Source organism: Pomacea canaliculata, linkage group LG6 (genome assembly GCF_003073045.1).
Source record: "Pomacea canaliculata isolate SZHN2017 linkage group LG6, ASM307304v1, whole genome shotgun sequence".
Classification (NCBI taxonomy): domain Eukaryota; kingdom Metazoa; phylum Mollusca; class Gastropoda; order Architaenioglossa; family Ampullariidae; genus Pomacea; species Pomacea canaliculata.
The window spans coordinates 23,959,830-23,980,284 of NC_037595.1; the positions used below are offsets into that span (position 1 = coordinate 23,959,830).

At 38.1% G+C, this 20,455-nt stretch overlaps 2 protein-coding genes and 1 long non-coding RNA gene across 3 annotated transcripts; 2 read left to right on the plus strand and 1 right to left on the minus strand.

Moving 5' to 3' along the window:
- Positions 1 to 289: 289 nt before the first annotated feature.
- LOC112566961 (guanine nucleotide exchange protein smcr8a-like) lies at positions 290 to 3,160 on the minus strand. Its single transcript, XM_025243391.1, has 5 exons — positions 2,863 to 3,160; positions 1,436 to 1,706; positions 1,046 to 1,140; positions 612 to 678; positions 290 to 370 (listed from the first exon to the last, which is right to left on the minus strand). The coding sequence occupies exons 2-5, from the start codon at positions 1,700 to 1,702 to the stop codon at positions 290 to 292; spliced, it is 510 nt and encodes a 169-aa protein (XP_025099176.1). The 5' UTR covers positions 1,703 to 1,706; positions 2,863 to 3,160.
- Positions 3,161 to 4,263: 1,103 nt separating this feature from the next.
- Positions 4,264 to 7,690, plus strand: LOC112567243. Its single transcript, XR_003099776.1, has 3 exons — positions 4,264 to 5,269; positions 6,487 to 6,572; positions 7,384 to 7,690. It is a non-coding gene; the product is annotated as an uncharacterized LOC112567243 (long non-coding RNA).
- An 829-nt stretch (positions 7,691 to 8,519) lies between these two features.
- LOC112566863 (helicase with zinc finger domain 2-like) lies at positions 8,520 to 19,670 on the plus strand. The gene is made up of 11 exons (XM_025243268.1): positions 8,520 to 12,191; positions 12,439 to 12,527; positions 12,678 to 12,827; positions 13,223 to 13,361; positions 13,778 to 13,926; positions 15,737 to 15,991; positions 16,368 to 16,589; positions 16,787 to 17,014; positions 17,524 to 17,695; positions 17,967 to 18,134; positions 18,447 to 19,670. The coding sequence occupies exons 5-11, from the start codon at positions 13,882 to 13,884 to the stop codon at positions 18,827 to 18,829; spliced, it is 1,473 nt and encodes a 490-aa protein (XP_025099053.1). The 5' UTR covers positions 8,520 to 12,191; positions 12,439 to 12,527; positions 12,678 to 12,827; positions 13,223 to 13,361; positions 13,778 to 13,881; the 3' UTR covers positions 18,830 to 19,670.
- Positions 19,671 to 20,455: the final 785 nt, after the last annotated feature.

The window sequence follows — 20,455 nt, forward strand, 5'->3', positions numbered from 1 at the left end:
AGACAAATTTATATGGAATGGCTTTCAACAATCAACATAATATGACTCAAATTTGCCAGCCACATTTCATTTTAAATATACTGACTCCATGTCTTGATTTTTTTTACCCCAAACTTTAAAAGAAAGCATTGAATTTTATACCCCTAAGTCAGGATATTAAAGTGAGCAACATTAAGTCAATGTTTTATTGGGAGGAAACGCCATTGTGTCAGGCATATGTTAAGAAAAAACTCAACATAACAAAATTGATGACCAAAGATGGCATATGAGTTTCAACAAAAGGTCTACCTTAAGTCTGTTGTGACGAAGACATACAGTAGGGCCTCACAAAGCCCCTTGCTTGATTATCATAGAGCAACAGATGATGAGCCTGGACAAGAAAAATACATAAAAGCTTAGTGCTGAGTGCCCTTAGTGTGCAGGTGAAAAGATGGGGAATAAAGAGACAATGAAATAATGATCAAAAAAAAAAAAAAAAGAGAGGTATGAGATAAGGAATAAACAAAATTGTGATTTCAGTCATTTACTTTGCATAGTCTTTCCTGTCCTAGATCACAGTCTGTTTATGAAAGTGGTTAACTTGACTAAAACTCAACAACAAATTTACTCACAAATGCATAAACACCAGTATCATGGTCAGAAAGTACTATTTGTGTGTCTTCGGATATGCTGAATCCCCTGAAAATAAAAGTTAATTTCATGCGTCTGGTGTAACAAATGACCCCTAAATGCTAAAAAGTGTGAATACTCATGATTGATTTCATTCTAACAATAAAATGCACTTCGTGATAGAACAAACTTCCTGGATTAAGATACACTGGACAAGATACACTGATCTCTTGACTGATATAAATGGTAGAAAAATATTTTTTAAAAAAGAAAAGAAGCAGAAAAAAAAATGTAAGAAGGTGAGAAGGATGAAAAACTGCCTTCAGTACACACACTGTTATCGCATTATTAATAGTAATATCCCATCTGCACTGTTGAGTAGCAGACTGAAAGCTGCCATGTTTGACATATACAGACATGCAAAATAATTACATACTCTGACTCTGAGTTTGTTTGATGATCAACAGCCATGATTTTCACAGACAGAGAATTTAAATCCACACTCTCACCACCATCTTTAGGAATTGTAAGCTGCAAACAAATATTTAAAAAAAAGGAATGAACAGAATATTTTACATAAACTTTATAATTGGATACATTTTTCTTTTAATAAGGGAATTAATCATAATTATAAGTCACCAGTTACATGTCAGATGAAGAAAAGACACAGAAAGATCCTGTGCAAAACTTGACAGTGATTTTTTTTTTTGTCCCGGTCTTACAGGTAACTCTTTCTCTACACAGCCCCTTCCTTTCTCTCTCAATCTCTCTCACACAAACACACTCACACATATTCTTAAAAAGCAGAAACATAAAAACAGCTTACTACAGGTTTCGGTCCCTCAATTTCTGAAAATTCTGCAACCATAATAAAGTCTTCCACCAACAAAGACTGTCCATCACCAACAACTCCCTCTTCTGTTATAGTTTCTTTATCTTTCTGTCCCCATCCCCATGGCATATTAAATGAAGGTTGCTGTGGTAAAAGGTGGGCTGGAAGATATCGTGCTCCATAGTCATAATTCCCAGCTGTTGGAGATGAGAGGAAGGAGGCAATCTGGGCATACTCCCCAAACATGCTTCCTTCAAACATTGGTCTTGGAAGAAAACAAAACAGTAATTTCTGATAAAATTGAATTTATATTTATCATTTCTTTCTAAAATCAGTTTTATGACTATAAGAAATGTTCGCTTAACTGCACAATAACAAAAATAAATCAGTGTATACATATTTGTATATTGTCTTTTTTCACACCCTTCGTTTTGCAATATCATGTTAATCTCAGCTCTTGTTCTTGTTTTTTGGTTCCTCTTTGTGTTTTCTGTATTTGATTGTATCCTTCATTTAGTACAGTTGTTGATTCTTTTATAGTTCATACGCTATTTGTTTTTCTGTCCCTTGTATGCTGTCCATGTTTCATTCTTGTTCTTAAGGGCTAAGAGCATACTCTTTAGGAGTGCGAGTGTGCACTCTACAAATTTTGCATTTATTATTATTTAATAAAATAATATGTATGCTTTGTTTCTGTAAAAGACAAAGGCTTTTCAAGTCTCTTTTCTATACAGCACTATCTAAACCAGATTATAAGTAATAAAAATCACACACACTTGAGGGAAATAGTAAAAATAATGTATTAGAAACAAGAACATATTCCCACCGTGGAATTATCAAGCATCAAAATGCTACTAATAAATATAACAATGTGTATACACACAAAAATAAGAAGACACTGCAAAGGTGGACTCATCTCCGATAAATAACTCTCATTACTAAAGATTCACACTGAATGTAGTATTTTCATGCTTTTTATCTATAATAAAGCAAAAACACTAAAATGTTATTTAATTTTACTTTTCTCAGATGTTAATGTACAGCTTTGGCCAACATTTGCTTGCCTGACCTGTGTGATATCTCTACTGCACAATCACTGTTTTTTGTGGATAGTTCCGGGCGTCAATGAATTGATGCTCTCATGCGAAATATTCAAGCTTTCTTTAGTGAGTTCAACGTACGCAATCGACAACCGTTATCTAAGCCTCTCTCTCTCACTCACACACATACCACCTCTTAGATACCGATGGAGATATGGAGAGACTGGTACAAGGAATGATGAATGAATGATAGTGCTTGTAAGCGACGTAATGGAGTAAGAGCGAGACTTCCTGGCTCAAAGTTCTCTCAATCTTTCATGCGTCTGGAAAAAGTATGACGGTGAAAGTTAAGTTTTACAATATATAATACAGTGTCCATACCTCAGGTAACAAACATCTATATACAGATATATATACAGCTTGCCATCGTTTTGTTGCAATAGTCGCTCTCGATGCAAGCATAGATAATCGTATGCGCCTCAATGGACGCTTGATATAAATAGTTCAGAGTAGCGGTTCTTTGTTGTCACGTGACAATAATAAAGGGCGTCTGCTCAATCACGTGATAAGCTGCTTTGCGTTAACCTTTTATATTAGCTAGTTTTACGTGGCATTTTCAACCTAAGAATTTTCATTTCATTTCACTATTGTGCGCGCATTGTCACGTATGTCTCGTTTGCACCTCATCTCAGCTGAGTGTTTGTTTTCCTGTCCCTCTTATGCTGTCCATGTTTCGTTCTTGTTCGCGCAATATAAGAGCATGCATATATGCTCCTTCAGAGTGTGAGTATGCGCTTGACAAATTTTGCATTTATTATGATTAATGTCGGACATCACTGATCCAGCGTCACGGCTCAATGCAGCCGACGATTTTATTGACAAAACGGCCGACTTCATGGCTTTAAAAAATTCAATGGTCCTATAGAATAAAAAAGGGGGTTGCGGGAAAAAGCACATATATGACGCTTTACAGGCTGAGAGCAGACTTGTAAAGATTTACTTTTGTATCACCGACGAGGAGAGCTGTTGAATCCATGGCAACTTTCTTTAATCACGAACTTGTATGAGTGGACTACTTGTAGACGATTTTTTTTTCAGGTTAACTGCTAGAACAAGGCCGGTGTGCACAAAGCTTCATTTTTAGTCATTTAGTCACGTCAGTGATTTAATTGTTTGACTGACACACAAATGAACAGTTGCTCAAATAATTCAGCACAAAAACAAATCTATAGGGTATTTAAAGACAAAAAGTTCTTTGTGAGATTATGGTGAAAGATGAATATGCCATAGACAGTTGTATAGCAAACGCATATGTCTGTTAACATAATAATGCATCAAAGGTTGTTTTTTTTTTTGTTTTGTTTTGATTTGTTGCTGAGCTCGGCTGCTAAGTAACTACTTCCGTAGCCGCCCATGAAGGGAAACATTGAGTGTATATTCTGGCAGTAGAGTGTAGTATTACAGTGTCCATCAAAATTAATCGGAGAGTCAGATCCTAAAACATACGACGTAAGAGTACGTATATATTTATGCATTTCCCCTCCCGTCCCACCGTCACTACCCATGCACGAGCACGCACACACGCATGAACACACAGACAAACAAATCACGCACGCGCGCGCGCGCGCACACACACACACAGACCGTTGAGAGATAATATACATGCTGAGCGACATAATTGCCAATGATACTCCCAGCAATTGAAAACCTCCCCATGTAAAAAATAACTGGCACTATGTTTCATAGTGATTTTCATATACGTACAAACTGGACACACGTTACACCGTGTCTGACACTCCAGTGGTCCCTAGAGATGCAAACATCCATTATGACAAGCAGCAACCACCCGCCACAGTCGAGATGAAGGAGACGATGAGAGTCCTCCATGTCCACAGCGTGAAGATCAAGGCCTCTGACTTCAGGGGGAGTAGTATGGAATGAAGTGTTACTTATTCTCGTGGTCAGCGATCTCACAGCATTCGCTTACTGACACCCCGATCTACAGAACAGTCTACTCACATTGCCGACAATCAGTTGAACACCCACTTCCATGCTGGGATTTCATGCATCACTCTTTCATAGAAGAAAGACATTGAGTGGGAAAATGATAATTAAGAAAAACGTAAAAAGTCAAAGCATGCAGGATAGAGTGGGAAAGGGATATTCATTATCTTTAAATCGGCAGAAGAGAGGTAGGCACGCGCGCGTATGTGTGTGCGTGCGTGTGTTTAAAGAAACGCATTTTAGAGCAGTTTCAGAGAACATATTTTTACCTTAGAGCACATTGCTTACAATCATTGATATCTTTCTTATTTGCAAAAGGGACCATGCAGCTGCAAATAATATAATTTTTGATGAGCAGTTATTCATAAAGTTCTTTAAAGGTCCCAGTGATAATTATCTTAAGCTATAGCCCCCACACATATCTCTTTCACAAGATTCACAGTAAAACCTGGAAGAAAGCGGAGAAACCCCATTGGCATTTTCGCTTTTCCTAGACTGCAAAGATTATCTAGAAACTTTTATGTTTCAAAAACTCTTGTGTTTTCTTGTTTTCATGCATGACTGCGTCGATTACCAACCATGACTAGAAACTATTATAAATGTACACTAATAATACCACCGGGGTTTTCCATTCCTGGAATTGGTGAAAGTACTTTGTAACAGTGAACGAAGACTTTTTCAGAGATTCTATGTGGCGCTCTTCCTACATGCCCTGGTGGCAAGAAGAATTGAAAGAAATCGAGTAGCCCAGATGTCTAAAGAAACGACACGTTTATTAAATATTGTAAGTACATATACTTGATTATTGGTCATCGTAAATAATTCTTATATCGTATTGTTTTAAAGACCTTTTTCTTGTTATTTTAAGAGGTGGTGTTGCCCTTGGCGACCATAACTTAGATCATGTTTTGAGGAGGAGTAGTAGTAGAATTTGTAATGCGCCTTTTCCACTTGGATGTGTACTTGCTACACATGAAAGACAACAAACGAATAGACAGTCCAAACAAAAAACATTAAATCCAAGCATTTTCATAAATGAATCGTCCTTTGCATCTAGTTTTATCGAAAAGATAATGATTAACATAATTCGTTCATTCAATACTGCTAATGCTGACATGTTAAAAACAAATACTCACCGTTGCTTATACGATGGTTCAGTCAAGAAGTTCAATAAAAAGTTGTCAGGTCGATGAATAGTCATGCGAACTATGTATGATTTTATTTGTTGTGAATATTGCTTTGTTCTCTGTTGTTGCTCCACCTGGACACTTCTCTTTATAGTGTGCCGACTCATTCTGTCGTTCATTTAAGTCTTAAGATATAGTTACACATTTTAGCGGCCTTGTTACATGGTCCAGGTGTGTTCCCTCATGGGAATGTAACAATGAACCCGAACTCAATACCCAGTGTTCCCGTCATGTATACCGTCAGCAATGCGCAGTACCTTGTCCATGTACTTCGGTGTATGCCAAACACATGTAATGCAATACGTATTTAAGAAAAGTTACAAAGGGTATGCCGCGAGCTTGAATAACTTTTTGTAAACGACTTGAGCGAGTGCCCGACATATAGGTGACCTGCCTTTCACCGGTTACCAACCTGTACTTTTCAATGTCATGTGTAAAAAATAAGCAACTCTCTGAACACGTTCAAAGTTACTAAGAAATATTTCTATCTCTTTTATAATCTAGCTGGGCAGGCAGGAGTCAACACGAATCGTAAAAAAGAGTCGATATAAACTGAAGATATTCTGCCAAAGAACAGAAAAGTGACAAAAGATCAGGACGTGACAGTCACATGTATTGAAAGCAGCACACACACACACACACACACACACACACACACACACACACACACACACACACACACACACACACACACACACACACACACACAATCACATTCACACACACACACAAACACAAACACATATATTATATAATGTTCATCCTCTCCATGGCCATTTTCTCAGAGTGAAACTAATGCTGTTCTTCATCGCAGGCTTAAGCTGCATCAAGAAAGTCATGGGTCTGTTCATCAGTCTGTGGAACATGATCATGCCTAGAGATGATGCTCCTTCACAACAGGTTAGAAAATAATGTACCTTAAATATAACATAGAAAACTTAGCACTTTAATTATTAAAATTACACGTATATAAGATTTTATGATATATATATATATTACAGCCAAGAGAATGTGTAGTATGTGTATGCTTAAATGCATTGTCTTAAGAGAATATAACAAGTAATTTTGAACAAGCACAAAGCCAATAATCGCCTGTTAAGTTGTCATTAGCATTTTTCTTGATTTTGTTGTTAGTTTTGGTGAAAGAGATCATGCTTGTTACTACCTTTCTTTTTGTGTTAGCTATTTTTATTTAGTATTTTACTCATCACTCATACTTGACAGTCGTAAATCTGGATATTCCGATATCGCGTGTGTTATTCCAAAGTACTCTCTTTCCGCCATCTTTTATTCTTCATAAACGCACATAACTAATCATACGCTGAATAAGCAAAGGATGTCTTCCATTAACAAGGTTGGGTAAGTCTTGAACCTCAGACATTTAATGTAGAATACAGCGCCAGCCCCACTAGGTAATTATGTGGAAGTAACTGTAAGCTATTAAGATAATTTTTATTATACCAATACAATACAGTTATAAGACTGTTATCGTCCTCGTAAATATGTTTTTACTATATATATATACTCTGAATACTGTATTATTTTCATATCTTAATATAGCTGTTATGAAAGAAATGTAGACGAAGTTTAGATCACTTTTATATCTGTTGTTTTTGTACTGTTTAGTTTTACTGGATATGCTTTGCACAGTTTTCATATATGAATTTCGGGATCCGAAAGAAAATGGTTACTGTGATTTCAATGTCCCCAGCAAAGAACACGAAGACGTCGAAAGAAGAAAGGAAAGACAGCTTCTCGAAATAACACGCGGGCTGGTCGGAAAAGACAAAAAGGAAGTCTGGCCAAAAAAACAAACGTTTGTAAACTGCTTCTACCATTAGCAATACTTCTACTGCTACTTCCACTATGACAGCTACCCCAAGTTATCCTCCTTCTTCTATTGTTCTTGTACTTCTGCTACTTCATCTAACCGCAAATGATAGAGACGACAACGACGACGACGACAATGATGATCCTAATTTTAACCATGATTTTCACAATCTTTCTAAGACAACAACACACCCTCTTAATTCTTATGAAGATTTAAATATACTTCGCAGGAAAATCAGGTATACTTTCTTTACATGTAGAATAGCTCATATAAAGATACCGATTGTCAAATGCAATTTTTCTTGCATAAATAATTACATTGGCCATCTGCACCGTGATGAAGAGTAATGATCACCTACGAGTGCACTTTTTTTTATTCCTAAAATATTTTCCACCTCAGCTAGTAAATGTACCATCCTTTAGTCTCTTCAATTGCTCGAGTTATCAAAATTTAATTGTGTGGATACCAGCTTATCGTATTTTCTTTGTGCACATTTGACCTTTGACATTTGCACATCAAATCATTTATAAAACAGAAAAGACTGAATATTTGAAAAGTTCAGAGACGCAAGGAGTGTTCCAGCAAGAAAGACCAGAACAAGAAAATAGTAATGCTGAACTGAACTCATCATTAACAGGTAAGATTGAATACAGTTGTCTTTGCGCCTAACACTTTTCTATCCCTCGCTGTCTCAATCTTCACATTTTTATTTTTTTTAAAAAAATAACTTTTGTTAATTAAAAAAAAAAAAAAAAAAGACAGGAAGAGGACTGAATCATGCTTGAATGTCGTCAGTGAATCGCGAAGAGAAATAAATGAACACATATGCAAGCAGAAATTCTCGATGCACGCAATCACTCACGTGTGCAAGAATAAAATAATAAAATAAGTAGAAATTCATGATAGAAACGTTTTAACAGCTTATAATTTAACATAAAACATAATACAGAAAAAAATCTCACAAAAAGTTTTTGAAAGTGTATTTATATAATTAATTAATTTCCAGATCAGCAACTTGGACATGAGACAGATTCTGTGCATTCATACAAAACCAAGGAATGTAAAAAACGAAAATTCAAAAGCAAACGAAATCAGTCACTCGTGGTCGAAAGAACTCAAAAAATAAAAAAAAGTTCTCGAGAGATCCACCTGTGTCTTATATGAAAGTTTCATCACCGATGGAAAAAGCGAATGCACATGCCAATGATTTTGAAGCGAGTAATTTCAAGAAGGAAAATGTGGTGTTCCCAGAATTGGACGACACTTATTTTTCCCCAGAATCATTCTCAGATTTGAAACTACTAAATATTACTACAGAAACGAAGACTGGTATGAAATATCGATAAGAAAATATACACATAACCAAAATGAAGACGTGGAGATAGAAAATATAAACATCAGTCACAGTCAAATGAAAACGTTCCAAAAAGAAAGAAGGGACTCACAATTTTATGATGATCTTATGACGAACAGCGCTAGCCTTGACAATCTAATCAAACAAAACCCAAAGAATTATAAACGTTGTCAGTTAAAAATCGAATCTTCTCACAAGGCCACAGCCATAGTTTTGGACACATGTTCCTCATTTTCTAAAATAACAATCAGCGGGAGGTCGAAATGTGGGCAGACCTATAATGATGATGAGGTTGTCGTGCAGGTCTTGCGAGAGCCCCGACAGCCACCGGGTCTCCAAACATCTTCAACTAACCACCAAAGCAGATATCAAAATGAAGCCTATGGTTGTGTTGTGGGGTGTACTTGTCCAAAAGGCCAGATGTGAAATTCCAGGTGTTGACATGTACACTGGATGACTTTGAAGGACACCTCATGAGGCCTCTCTGTAAGACTATTCCAAAAATTCATGTTCTGAACGAAACCGTCCGTTCACAAGCATCCTGACGAGAGAAAGCATCTCATTGAGATAAAAGGAATACAAAACGGAAAAATAACGCATAAACGATTCGTAAAGATCGATCCTGATAAACGACAAGATTATGTGTTCATAGTTGTCCTTCTTGCCTGGAGAAAAAGCGAAATTTATCCACTAGGGGCAGTTCTGGATGCTTTCATCACAGGACAAGATTTTTCGAATGGTCTGGATGTTCTAGCTCTGAAGCACAGATTACCCACGACTTTTCCCGAGGAAAGTAATAACTGAAATACAAAACAGTCTGGAAAACGCAGGACAGCGGATTGTTGATGGGCGAAAGGATTTGACAAAGGAAAGGATTTTCACAGTTGACCCACTAGCTTCCAAAGATCTTGATGATGCTTTGAGCATAAAGAAGAAGGCGATTTTACAATTGTTGGTGTGCACATAGCTGATGTGGCTGCGGCAGTTGCTGAGAGGTCAGCCATTGACGAGAAGCGAGGAAACGAGGCATGACTTTCTATCCTTCCTGTCGTCGACCTCATCCAATGCTGCCCGAACCTCTGAGCTGTGGGACATGTAGTCTTCTCCAGGCCAGGAGCGTCTTGCCATTAGCGTTTTCTTCAAATTTGACAAAGAAGGACAATTTAAGGACGAAGCTGTCGTCGCGAAATGATAAAGTCTTGCAAACAATTTTCATACAAAGATGTTCAAAGAATTATTTGCAACTGTGACGAAGATAGCGAGGAGTCTGTCGAGAAGGATGTCATTCACCTACACAAGATCTCATCAAAGCTTCGATATCAGCGCCTTGAGAATGGAGACCTATCTATACCCTTTGAAGATCCTCGTCTTCAAGATGTGGACGAAGATATGGAAAATCCTGAGGCGCATTCCCTTGTAGAGGAATTCATGATTATTACCAACAAATATATCGCCAGACGCCTCAGTCAAAATCCAAAGCTGTCTAGCTTACTGATCCTTAGAACGCAGAAGCAGCCAGCATCTGAGCAGCGGAAGGAGTGGTTTAGCAACGAAGGCGCCTTGGGACATCTTGTAATGAAGTTACAAGGGCAGAAAATTAATAAAAGCATCCAGTTGTTGGCATCCTGCATGAAGGAACAGGATGACCAGTACGTTATTGTTCAGCGAAGTCTGTGGACGAAACTTTGCTATTGTCTTCAAAATGATAATATCGAGGAAATAAGAAAAATAATTTTTATGGATAATGCTCATTCCTTGCAGTGTCTGGCTCTGCAGCACTGGCTGGAAATGATGGAAACGGCAGAATACAAGTGCGGTGACGGGCTCAGCAAGGAGAATGCCCTCCATTTTGGTCTCCAGGTAGATCGCTACACGCATTTACCTCCCCCATCAGATGCTACGTCGATCTGCACGTGCAGCGCCTTGTGCATGCCGACCTTGACGGAACCGACGTGAACTGTACTGTCAAAGAGGTCATCCAGCTGTGCCAAGAATTAAACACCATTGCGGCTCGACAGAAAGCTTTCAGCAAAGAATGTCAGGCTCTGGCGATCGCTGATACGCTTCGATCAGGTCCTTTGAATTTCAGAGCCTATGTGGACGAGTTGAGCAGCGACAAGATGGTCCTTCATGTACCCTCTCTCCAAAAAGTCTCCAGCAGAAAGCAAGAGCTGCATTTTAACTTGTTAGGGGCAGTGCAGCAACCAGAGGTCATTGCCCCAGCAACAAAACGAGAGAAAGTGAAAGTTCACGTGAAACCAGCCGTCTACTGTGTCAGATCTGAAGACAGAAATGAACTGGACAAGCGCCGAAAGTACGGCGATCTTTCCTCGCCAAAAATTTCTCCTGAACCACGATCAGTTTGGCGTGCTCGTCAAGCAGAAAGACTGGAGTTCGCTCGTGAAGATGTTGTTGAACAACCAGAGATCGGAGAGCGGATGTCGACCTCTTATTCCAGTGCCGTCTGTTGCAGCAACAAAGGGAGCCAGTCATGTGACGTCAGAGAACAGTGATGGAACTACTGCCATGCACCCTCGTCTGTATGAAATGGAGTTTTCTCGAGGGCAAATAGTTCAAGTTCAAATGTCTGCAAAGGCAATAAAGGCATTCTAGCAGCACAAATAGAAATGGTGAGATTTGCTCAAAACGTCCTCATTTGCATGTGTCATTCGCGTGACCCAGTCTCTACTCTTTCGCGAACATCAGTCCAATGCACCAAAGGCAAGCGTTTCACAAAATATACAGAGTACATGAGCACCTGGATGCGACTGCTGGAAATGGAGGCCGCATATGAGGCCGGAAGCAACGCTCCTGGGATAATTCTGGAAAACATAACCGTCAAAATAAAGCGAACAAATAATTCTAAGGGCCAAGTGAATCAAACTGTCTTCTCGGGAACATTTCAGCTTCCAACGGCGTTCTGCTACGATAGAGGAATTGAATTTGCTGGAGTCAAGGCTTACAGTATAAGGCCCGAGAACGACTTGAAAGGAAGCCGCTCTTGTCCTCTTGACTACCTGTGTCTGAGATTTCACACGAAATGTGCATCTTCTACAGTTTCAAAAGTAAAGAACTCGGCGGCTCATCCAATCATTGATGTGGACTATAGCTGGATTGGACATGGACTTATAGTCAGCGTTAGCAGGACCAAAGGCAATAAATCTGAAGGTTCTAAGAGGGCTTATAAAAAAGGTTGTAATGGTTACGAAGACAAAGACGATATCTCTGTCGACTTCTTGCTCACCCACAACAGTCCCGAGCAGCCACCAGAACTCTTAACGACCAACGACAGCGCGGTTACCTTGGAAATTTTGTTAAAGGGCGAGGCCGTCAGGTAATAATTTTGAATTCATTTCCTTTTCGAATTTTTGTTTTTACTTCATTTTTGGCTTTGCATTACGCTCTTCATTGTTTACTTCTATATTTTATGCATACACGTGAAGTACATGGGCTGCTTTGTATTTTTAAATATTTTTTCTCATTATGGTTATACATCGACTGTGACTGGATTAACTGCCAATTTCTTTGTAAATGCTCCGCTTATAAGCAGCTGGATTATGTATTTTATAATCTGTTTTCAGACGTGCCCAAGAGATCTTATGCAAACTAAAAGACGACGATTGTGAATTGGCAAGAGCCATCGCCTACGACAAATCACTTCCACATCTAGGTAGTGTAAAAATTGACCATACATACACAGCTATCAAAATGCAGCTAAAATTTCAGATCACGTGTAGTATATCCTTGTGATATCAGTGAGTATCCTAAAGAATAGCAGATGTACTCGGATAAGATGAAAAGTTTACTAACGTGTGCGTAGATGCTGATCACCATGCATTTGGGACAGCGAAGAAAAACCATGATGTACAATTGAAACCCAGTGAAAGCCTTCCTAAGAACAATCCTCAGCAGCAAAAGGCAATTCATCTGGCATTAACCAGCCCTTTGTCTGTCATTCAAGGTCCACCAGGTAGAAAAGATATTCGCATACTCAAGTCTTCCTTTTGTTCATTCAGGTTTTCTGGCTTATACTTAAGCTGATCGCTTTTTTTCTATGTTAACGTTGACCATATTCTCTAACGATGCTTTTCAAATGATAAATTAAATGGATTTCGTTGGAGATGAACGTATATTTATTTATTCGTTTAATTGGAAACTATCAAGTTATTTGCAAAAATGTGATGTTTATTTCACTTATCTGTCTAGCACCTTTTATTGAGTAGGCCTTTAAAAGGCTATCACTTATAAAATTATTCTCTCTCACATCTAAGTATTCATAATGTTTTAGGGCAGATGGGCCCGATTACAAGCACATTTCTTTCGCTCTTGAAGTTTTAACTTTAGGAACAGGTTTGGTTGGAACAGGTACCGGAAAAACGTACACCGGAATCAAGCTTGTTTACCTGTTCTGCAAAATTAATAAGGAAATGGAGCAGAAACGGACAGGGAAAAAGAACGGTGCTATATTGCGGACCTTCAAATAAGTCCGTGGACCACGTTGCCAGTAAGTTTCCAACAGTTTGTGAACATGCTTTCAATGATCACCCATTAGCCACTGGTTTCCATTTAAATTGAATTTCTCGTTTTGTTGGATTCTTTATTAAAATGCACTTTTCTTTCGCTAATGTTGCAATTATTGGCTGTATTTAAAAAGATTGTTGTTACATATTTGTTGAACAAGGGATAGTTGTGGCAGATCTTAAAGTGTTTGCTTACTGCAGAATTTTTTCTAAAGTTTGCTGACCTTTTGAGAAAAATGTTTGAATACTTGCCTGATCAATTTTTTCCTCAAGAAGTACAATCTGTTATTTGGTTAGTTGGCTGGTTGGTTGGTACTGGATTTTTATACTTGATTCATATTCCTCAAGCTGAGACATTAAGCATGGCTGTCAAAAACTTATTTTGGTCTTAATTTTAAAGAGCAATTGAAGAAACATTTGGGTGACAAGTGTCCAAAGCGTCTGAGGATCTACGGCTCGGTCATTGAAGATAAAGATTTTCCAGTTCCTAGGAAATCACATGGTATGAGATATGCCAACCCTGATTTGAAAAGTGATATAGACCTTCAGGTAAGACTAATACCAAAATCATACTTATCACTACAGAAATGATAATTAAAAAGAAACAAGTAAAATATTGTGTCCCATAGACTGCTGATTAAAAAGGGCAGTTGGCTGTTAGGGTTTTGTTTATTGTGTCAAGACCGCGGATTTAAGATGAGGAGTTCATGTCCCTTCAAAGACTTTTTTCTTCCATGATAAATTAAGAGTTCAGTTGGTTACTAAATAAATAATGCTCTAGCACTATAATAATATCTTTTGAATTAAAAAATTATTAGCCTAAACACACCTGTTTTTGTATTCGAGTGTAGCCACCCCAGCCTCCAACCCTCCCAAAAAAGCATCAATAATTAAGTCATTCGTCCCTTGAATGGTACCTATTGTAAAGGAGAACATGGTTAAATAGTGAGCAGGTCTTGTACAGGACGGTCAGTCCAGTCTTTGACATTTGTAAGTCAGGTCTTCCTCTGGCCACTGAGGCTACTCTTGAAAGTAACTTGAAGGACCATCGCGTGGCCAAACCAGACAATTTTATGTCGTTTGACTATTGCCAGTACAGATTCCTGGTGTCATCTGAATGAGGCATCCGTCCTTCGCACAGTCATTGGTATGATGTTCTCTGATCCTCAACGACTTTATCGGGCATTTGCTCTCGAATGCCTAAATTTTCGTCTCCGATTTTCATTCGTAGAGCAGGTTCGCACAACACGGGTTTTGTACAAATTGTACTTTGCAGTGAAAGCCCCTACAAAAAAAAAACCAAAACAAAACAAACACACACACACAAAAACACACAAAAAACAAAAAAAAAACAAAAAACAAAACAAAAAAACCAACAAAAAACAAACAACCAAAAACGAAAACAAAACTACATTTCAAATACAGTGGAACCTCGGTTAGCGAACACCTCGGATAGCGAATTTTTCGGTTAACGAACAAAAATTTCGCTAAAAATTTGTCTCGGATAGCGAACAAAATTTCGGATAACGAACAAAAATTTCGTTAAAAATTTGTCTCCGATAGCGAACAAAATTTCGGATAACGAACAGCCACGTGAACCACACGTGACCGACCAGCATGTCATCATTCGCGCTCGAGACAGTTACGATCAGTCGTTCCTTACCTGTGTGCATCCTTCTTATTTAGTGATTGTTGTGCTTTATTTTAATAAGATAATCCTCAATCATGGCTCCAAAAAAGATTAAGAGCAATTAATAGTAGTGAGGTAATGACAAGGAAGCGGCCAACAAATGAATTGAAAAAGGAAATGATTTCAAAGTATGAAGGCGGCATGCGTCTGTCGGATATGTGATGTCGTATTACCGAAGAGTTTTACAAAAAAGACAGAAGGAGCAGACACTGGACAAGTTTTTTTCTTCAACCTCAAAGCTACAGAAAAGGGAAGTCTCCCCGATTTTATAATGTCACGTGTGCTCATGGAGAGGGGAATCCAAGCAGTAATTCCACCCCTTCCTCCCCACACCTGTTTCCAACCACACCGTCAAAACGGCAAGTTTTCTGTTTAAATGCTTTCGTTAATGTTTTTATGTTTATTTAACTCCATTTATATTGCATTATAACTGTTCTCATTAAAACAAATACCTATCTATATATATAGCCTGTAACTTTCAAATAGCGAGTCAACAGGGGCTGGGAACCAATTAAATCTATTTCCTTTATTTCTTATGGAAAAAATTGTTTCGGATAACGAACATTTCGGTTAACGAACAGCTTTCCAGAACGGATTAAGTTCGTTAACCGAGGTTCCACTGTATATTGTTGCACACAGCTTATTAGGATTTTCTTTTTTTTCGTTTAGGATATTAGTCTTCACTTTATCATACGACAAGACGGAAAACCGTACGCAGAGGAAATCAACAAATACGACAGGATTTTTCAGAAGATCAAACAATACTCAGCTGAAACAATTACAAGGGAGGTCCTTGAAAAATACCGCACACTGGTAATCAAGGCTGGCAAGGAAGAAATGATTCACTATGATGTCATCCTCACTACCTGCGCAGTGGGCGGAAGCCAGATGTGTGTGGAGGGAGTACAAAACAGCGTTTTCCAGGTAGGAAAATTTTCACGGGACCATATAAACTGCATTATTCACCCCCTTTTTGGGAATATTTTCATTAGCCTATTTCATATTGAATTATAGACGAGTATTAGAAATCTGTGTTTAGAGAGGAAAGTAGGAATCAAAGAGTGAGGGAGAACTAGACACAGAGACAATTCTTTTAAGTAACAAGTGGATGTAATACATTTTTCGAAAAAAAGTTTCTTCTCACGGTTTTTATCAAAAGTGAAATTTCGCATTCACAATCAATACTTAAGATTAAGGGTCAAATATTTTTTGGATCGAACAATCACTGCAATATGGGATGATGGATGATTAGGTATCAACAGTGCTAATTTTAGCTATATTTTTTCCCAATCCACCACAGATCATTGTGGATGAGAGCGCCATGATTCCAGAACCCTTCTGTCTGGTGCCCATTGTGGCCCACAAGGCCAAGCAAGTGGTGCTCATCGGCGACCACAAACAGCTGAGGCCTGTCATCCAGTGCAAGGCAGCTGCTGATCTGGGACTCGACCAGTCGCTGTTTGAGCGACTTTTTACACAGTACAGCAAGCAAAGCATCTCTCTGAACTGGCAGTACAGAATGGTATGAGCACTTCTCAAATTACCAGTTCAATCACAACATCAGCAGCACGATTACCAGATATCACTCTATTGCAGTCTTCACGGACCAAGTCTCATCAGTATTATTATTTGCCCAGCTATTGTTTTTGCTGTCATAATATAAATATAGAATTCTTTCTCACGTACCTTTGGGTTTTTTACTATGCTGTTTTTCCGCAGCATCCCGCGATTAGCGAGTTTCCTTCCCAGGAATTCTATAACGGTCAACTTGAAACACGTCAGTCACCGTTGTGGACGGGCAGTCCTCTGCCATTCTGGCCATTGCTTAGAAATGAACGTGTGCCTCACCTGTTTGTCGACGTTAGAGGGCAAGAAGAAATGCTGACAGTCACCACGGATGAAGGCAATGAGAAGTCAAAGTCTAACAAACAGGAGGCCCGAAAAGTGGTAATTTGTTGATTGTAGCTTTTGCTGAGCAAATTATGTCGAATTTTCACAAGAGAATGTAATGAAATGAAACAAGCGAAATTCAGTAAGTAGATGATCCCACGAGCCCCCCAAAAATGTCTAAACAAAAATCTCCAAATTACTTAAATCATTAAATCATTACACAAAATCACATCATTAAGTAAAATATTATCCTGACAGGTAATTGCTTTAAATGTACATAGCAGAGAACTTTTTCATCTTCACTGTTCTGATTCATAACCAATAGGCATCTAAGCTATTCGTTCATGAAACTTGTCTCTCGTTTAACCACCTGTTTCCATTCTTGTAAAACTCTCTTAACTCATTTGAAAGTAAAAACCATGAAGAAGAAAACCACATTCGCATAGGTCGTCAAGCTAAAATGGTCATGCTGTACTGAGGGATCATGGCGAGTTTTATTCTGCTTGGTCAATGAAACGTTTTCCCTTGTTTCGGTGTTAAAGTCTTCGAATTTTCATCTTTGACAGGTAGACATCTTTAAGTTCTTGAACACTGAACATGGCGTTGACATCAAAACTATAAAAATACTGACACAGTACAACGCCCAACGGAGCCTCATCGAGAACGAGCTGAAGAAGCTTTGCGATGACCAATACGATCCGAACAGGAATCAGATCAGTACGGTCGTCTCCAGTCAAGGTAACATAACGAAATAAGTTAATTCTCCTCGACCTGTTTTATTAGGCACTAAATCTTATAAATGTTACACATGTTTAATTCGCTTTTTCGGACATCTTAACCTTTTCTAACTTGTAAAATGTTGGCAAACCAAAAATTTGTAGCAACGTAGGGCTATAATGGTTTGTTTACCTATAAGGAGCAGTGCATTCCTTTAGTGATTCTTATTTATTTCTTAGCAGTGGTATATATATTTTTTCTGGGTTGAATTTTCCCACGTATGTTCTCTCAGGAGGCGAATGGGACTATGTGATTCTGAGCACTGTTCGCTCATTGCCAGCACATCAACTAGAGCAGAGACCTACACACGGTTGGTGCATCCAGAACATGGGGTTCATCACGGACAAGAATCAGATCAACGTTGCCCTCACACGTGCCCGTCGTGGCCTCATCATCGTAGGTGAGGAAAGTTTTTCCGGACAAATTGTCTGTCCGCTACTTTCCATGAGGATATTTTGTACCATTCCATCTGATCAGTTATTATACAAATAAAATTTATAATGCTGCTATGCATTTTCCCTTTACTTTGTTGAAATGTTTTTACTTTTACTTTCATAAGTTTGGCTAAATATGGATATCCGAATGCACAGACAGACAGACAGACACACACACACAGACAGACACACAGACACACAAGAAACAGAAATAAAGATATATTGACAGTCTCACAAAAGCCTACACATCAAGGATGAAAAGTTTACGTGTTTTTCAGGAAACAAAGAGCTGCTAAAATGTGACCAGTTCTGGGGTCGCCTCATTGAACGGTATGAGAAAATGAGGTGCGTGAGAAGAGGCGAAGAATTCCCTTACCCTCGTGTTGGAACTTTTATCATGGAAACGGTTGTTGACGCAGTGGTTAAAGCCCCTGTCACCATGACAGATTCGGGTGTCGTATGTTCCTATCTCCGCTTGGAATTCTCTCCGTATGTGCCATCTGCTTACAGAGCTGACTGTCTAGATACTCCGGTTTCCTCAATGTTTGCTCCAAGTTTTCTGTGTATATGCATAATGGGTGTGCGCATGTTCATACCATTTCTAAGTTGTCTGCTCTTAAAAAAAGTGTGTGAGCGGGTGAGCCTGAATATCAAACGCTGACAACTGTATTATTGCTGCAAAGTTTGCAAAAAGTGTTGGCGATAATCAAACCTTGATCTCAGCAGAGTGTTTGCTTTGCTCAGGCATTGTTCCAAAGAAAATCCATACACCAAAATCCTAACCAAAACCCCAGCTTTAAACCACAAGGCTGTATTTTACACACATGCCAAGTAAACTAGTTAAAACATGACTACACAACAGTATTATTATTATTAAGATAGATTTACAATTTATAAAAATATGATGAGGATTTTGTATTAAGATATATTTATAGTTTTATAAAGTGTTATTTTTTTATGGTTCTATTTCTTTTTTTTTTTTGCAGAATGTTTTAAATCTTTTACCATATTTTTATATTACTATGTATGTCACTCCATTCTTTTAGTACATTTATAATCACAAATTTGCAAGAGAGGGACAAATCTGAAATAATAATAATTAATTAAATTAATATATGAATTTATAAAGCGCTTCATCTCACCATTAGCGGTTCGCTCAAAGCGTTTTACAGAGAAGTATAAACACACGTCGATATGGCGTTTGAGACCGTTAGACGATGAAGAAAACAACAATTTCGTACACACTCGGGAAACAGCCCAGAATAATTGGAAGCAAACGCAGTTAAAAGCACTGATTAACAGTATTCAGGTGATTTCAGCAGACACCAAACATGATGAAAACCCAAAGGCACTACACGAAACAAAAGAAAAAGAACAGGAAGACTACTCCACTCCAGCCGGAAGACGAAGGGACATCACTCTCATCATACTCTATATATTACTTATTTCGTTATATATGTTTTCCACATGTTGAACATGTGTTGATAGTTACAGTTTTGGTACTAGATAGGTAAGAAAACAGCCACATTAGTTACTAGTGAGGGTAAGAAATTTTGAAGAGTAAGAAGTTAATGCAAGTTTTACATTAGCCAATTTCTTTAATTATTTGTTTCAAAAACTTGCTTGAGTTTTCTATGCAACAATTTAAGAATGTGACCTTATATTTTTAGGACTTAAATGATGTCTCTGTCTATGGAGTAATTTCTGAGGTTATAGTGTGAAATTTGTAGTATTGTCGCTAAGTTGTAATTGTATTTTTGATACTATGAGGCATACACTCGACATGTTTATAATCTGACCTATCTGCCTTGAGGTCATATATTTTCGTCGGATACTTGCAGCAAAAAAGTAAAAGCACTACGGTATACTTTCTCTTTACACCCCAAACATTTCTGAAATTGTTTTTTATCAATAAACTTCAAATGTAACCTGCGTGAAATGTCTCATATTCCAGTATGTACTTGGCACAAGCAGTGCCATAACTTTTTTTTATACCCATTAACACTCAAGCACAATGTACATGCTTGCTAATCTATATTCATTGCATTTTTGTACCAGCTGATATACCGAGATGAGACTAATAAATGAGATATTATCGATACAGTTTGAGATGGTATTGGTTCCTAGTATGTATGAATTCTAGAAAGCAAAAACAGAAGGGGGACACTCCATGATGGTAATGCCGTCTGGAAATGTAGTTTTTGTCTCCACTACAACCAGGGTCGCATGACCCTCATTTCAGATTCCTTTTCGGGTTGGATGTGTTTCTTTCCGGATGCAGCACCCA

Excerpts from the sequence above, each read along its gene's own strand:
- LOC112566961 (XM_025243391.1), bottom strand. The coding sequence starts at position 1,702 with ATGTTTGAAGGAAGCATGTTTGGGGAGTATGCCCAGATTGCCTCCTTC. Across the intron at positions 1,141-1,435 it reads TTGAGGGACCGAAACCTGTA|CTTACAATTCCTAAAGATGG; the intron begins GTAAGCTGTTTT and ends ATTTGTTTGCAG. Across the intron at positions 371-611 it reads ATACTGGTGTTTATGCATTT|GCTCATCATCTGTTGCTCTA; the intron begins GTGAGTAAATTT and ends TTTCTTGTCCAG.
- LOC112566863 (XM_025243268.1), top strand. The coding sequence starts at position 13,882 with ATGAGATATGCCAACCCTGATTTGAAAAGTGATATAGACCTTCAG. Across the intron at positions 13,927-15,736 it reads AAAGTGATATAGACCTTCAG|GATATTAGTCTTCACTTTAT; the intron begins GTAAGACTAATA and ends TTTTTCGTTTAG. Across the intron at positions 15,992-16,367 it reads TACAAAACAGCGTTTTCCAG|ATCATTGTGGATGAGAGCGC; the intron begins GTAGGAAAATTT and ends AATCCACCACAG.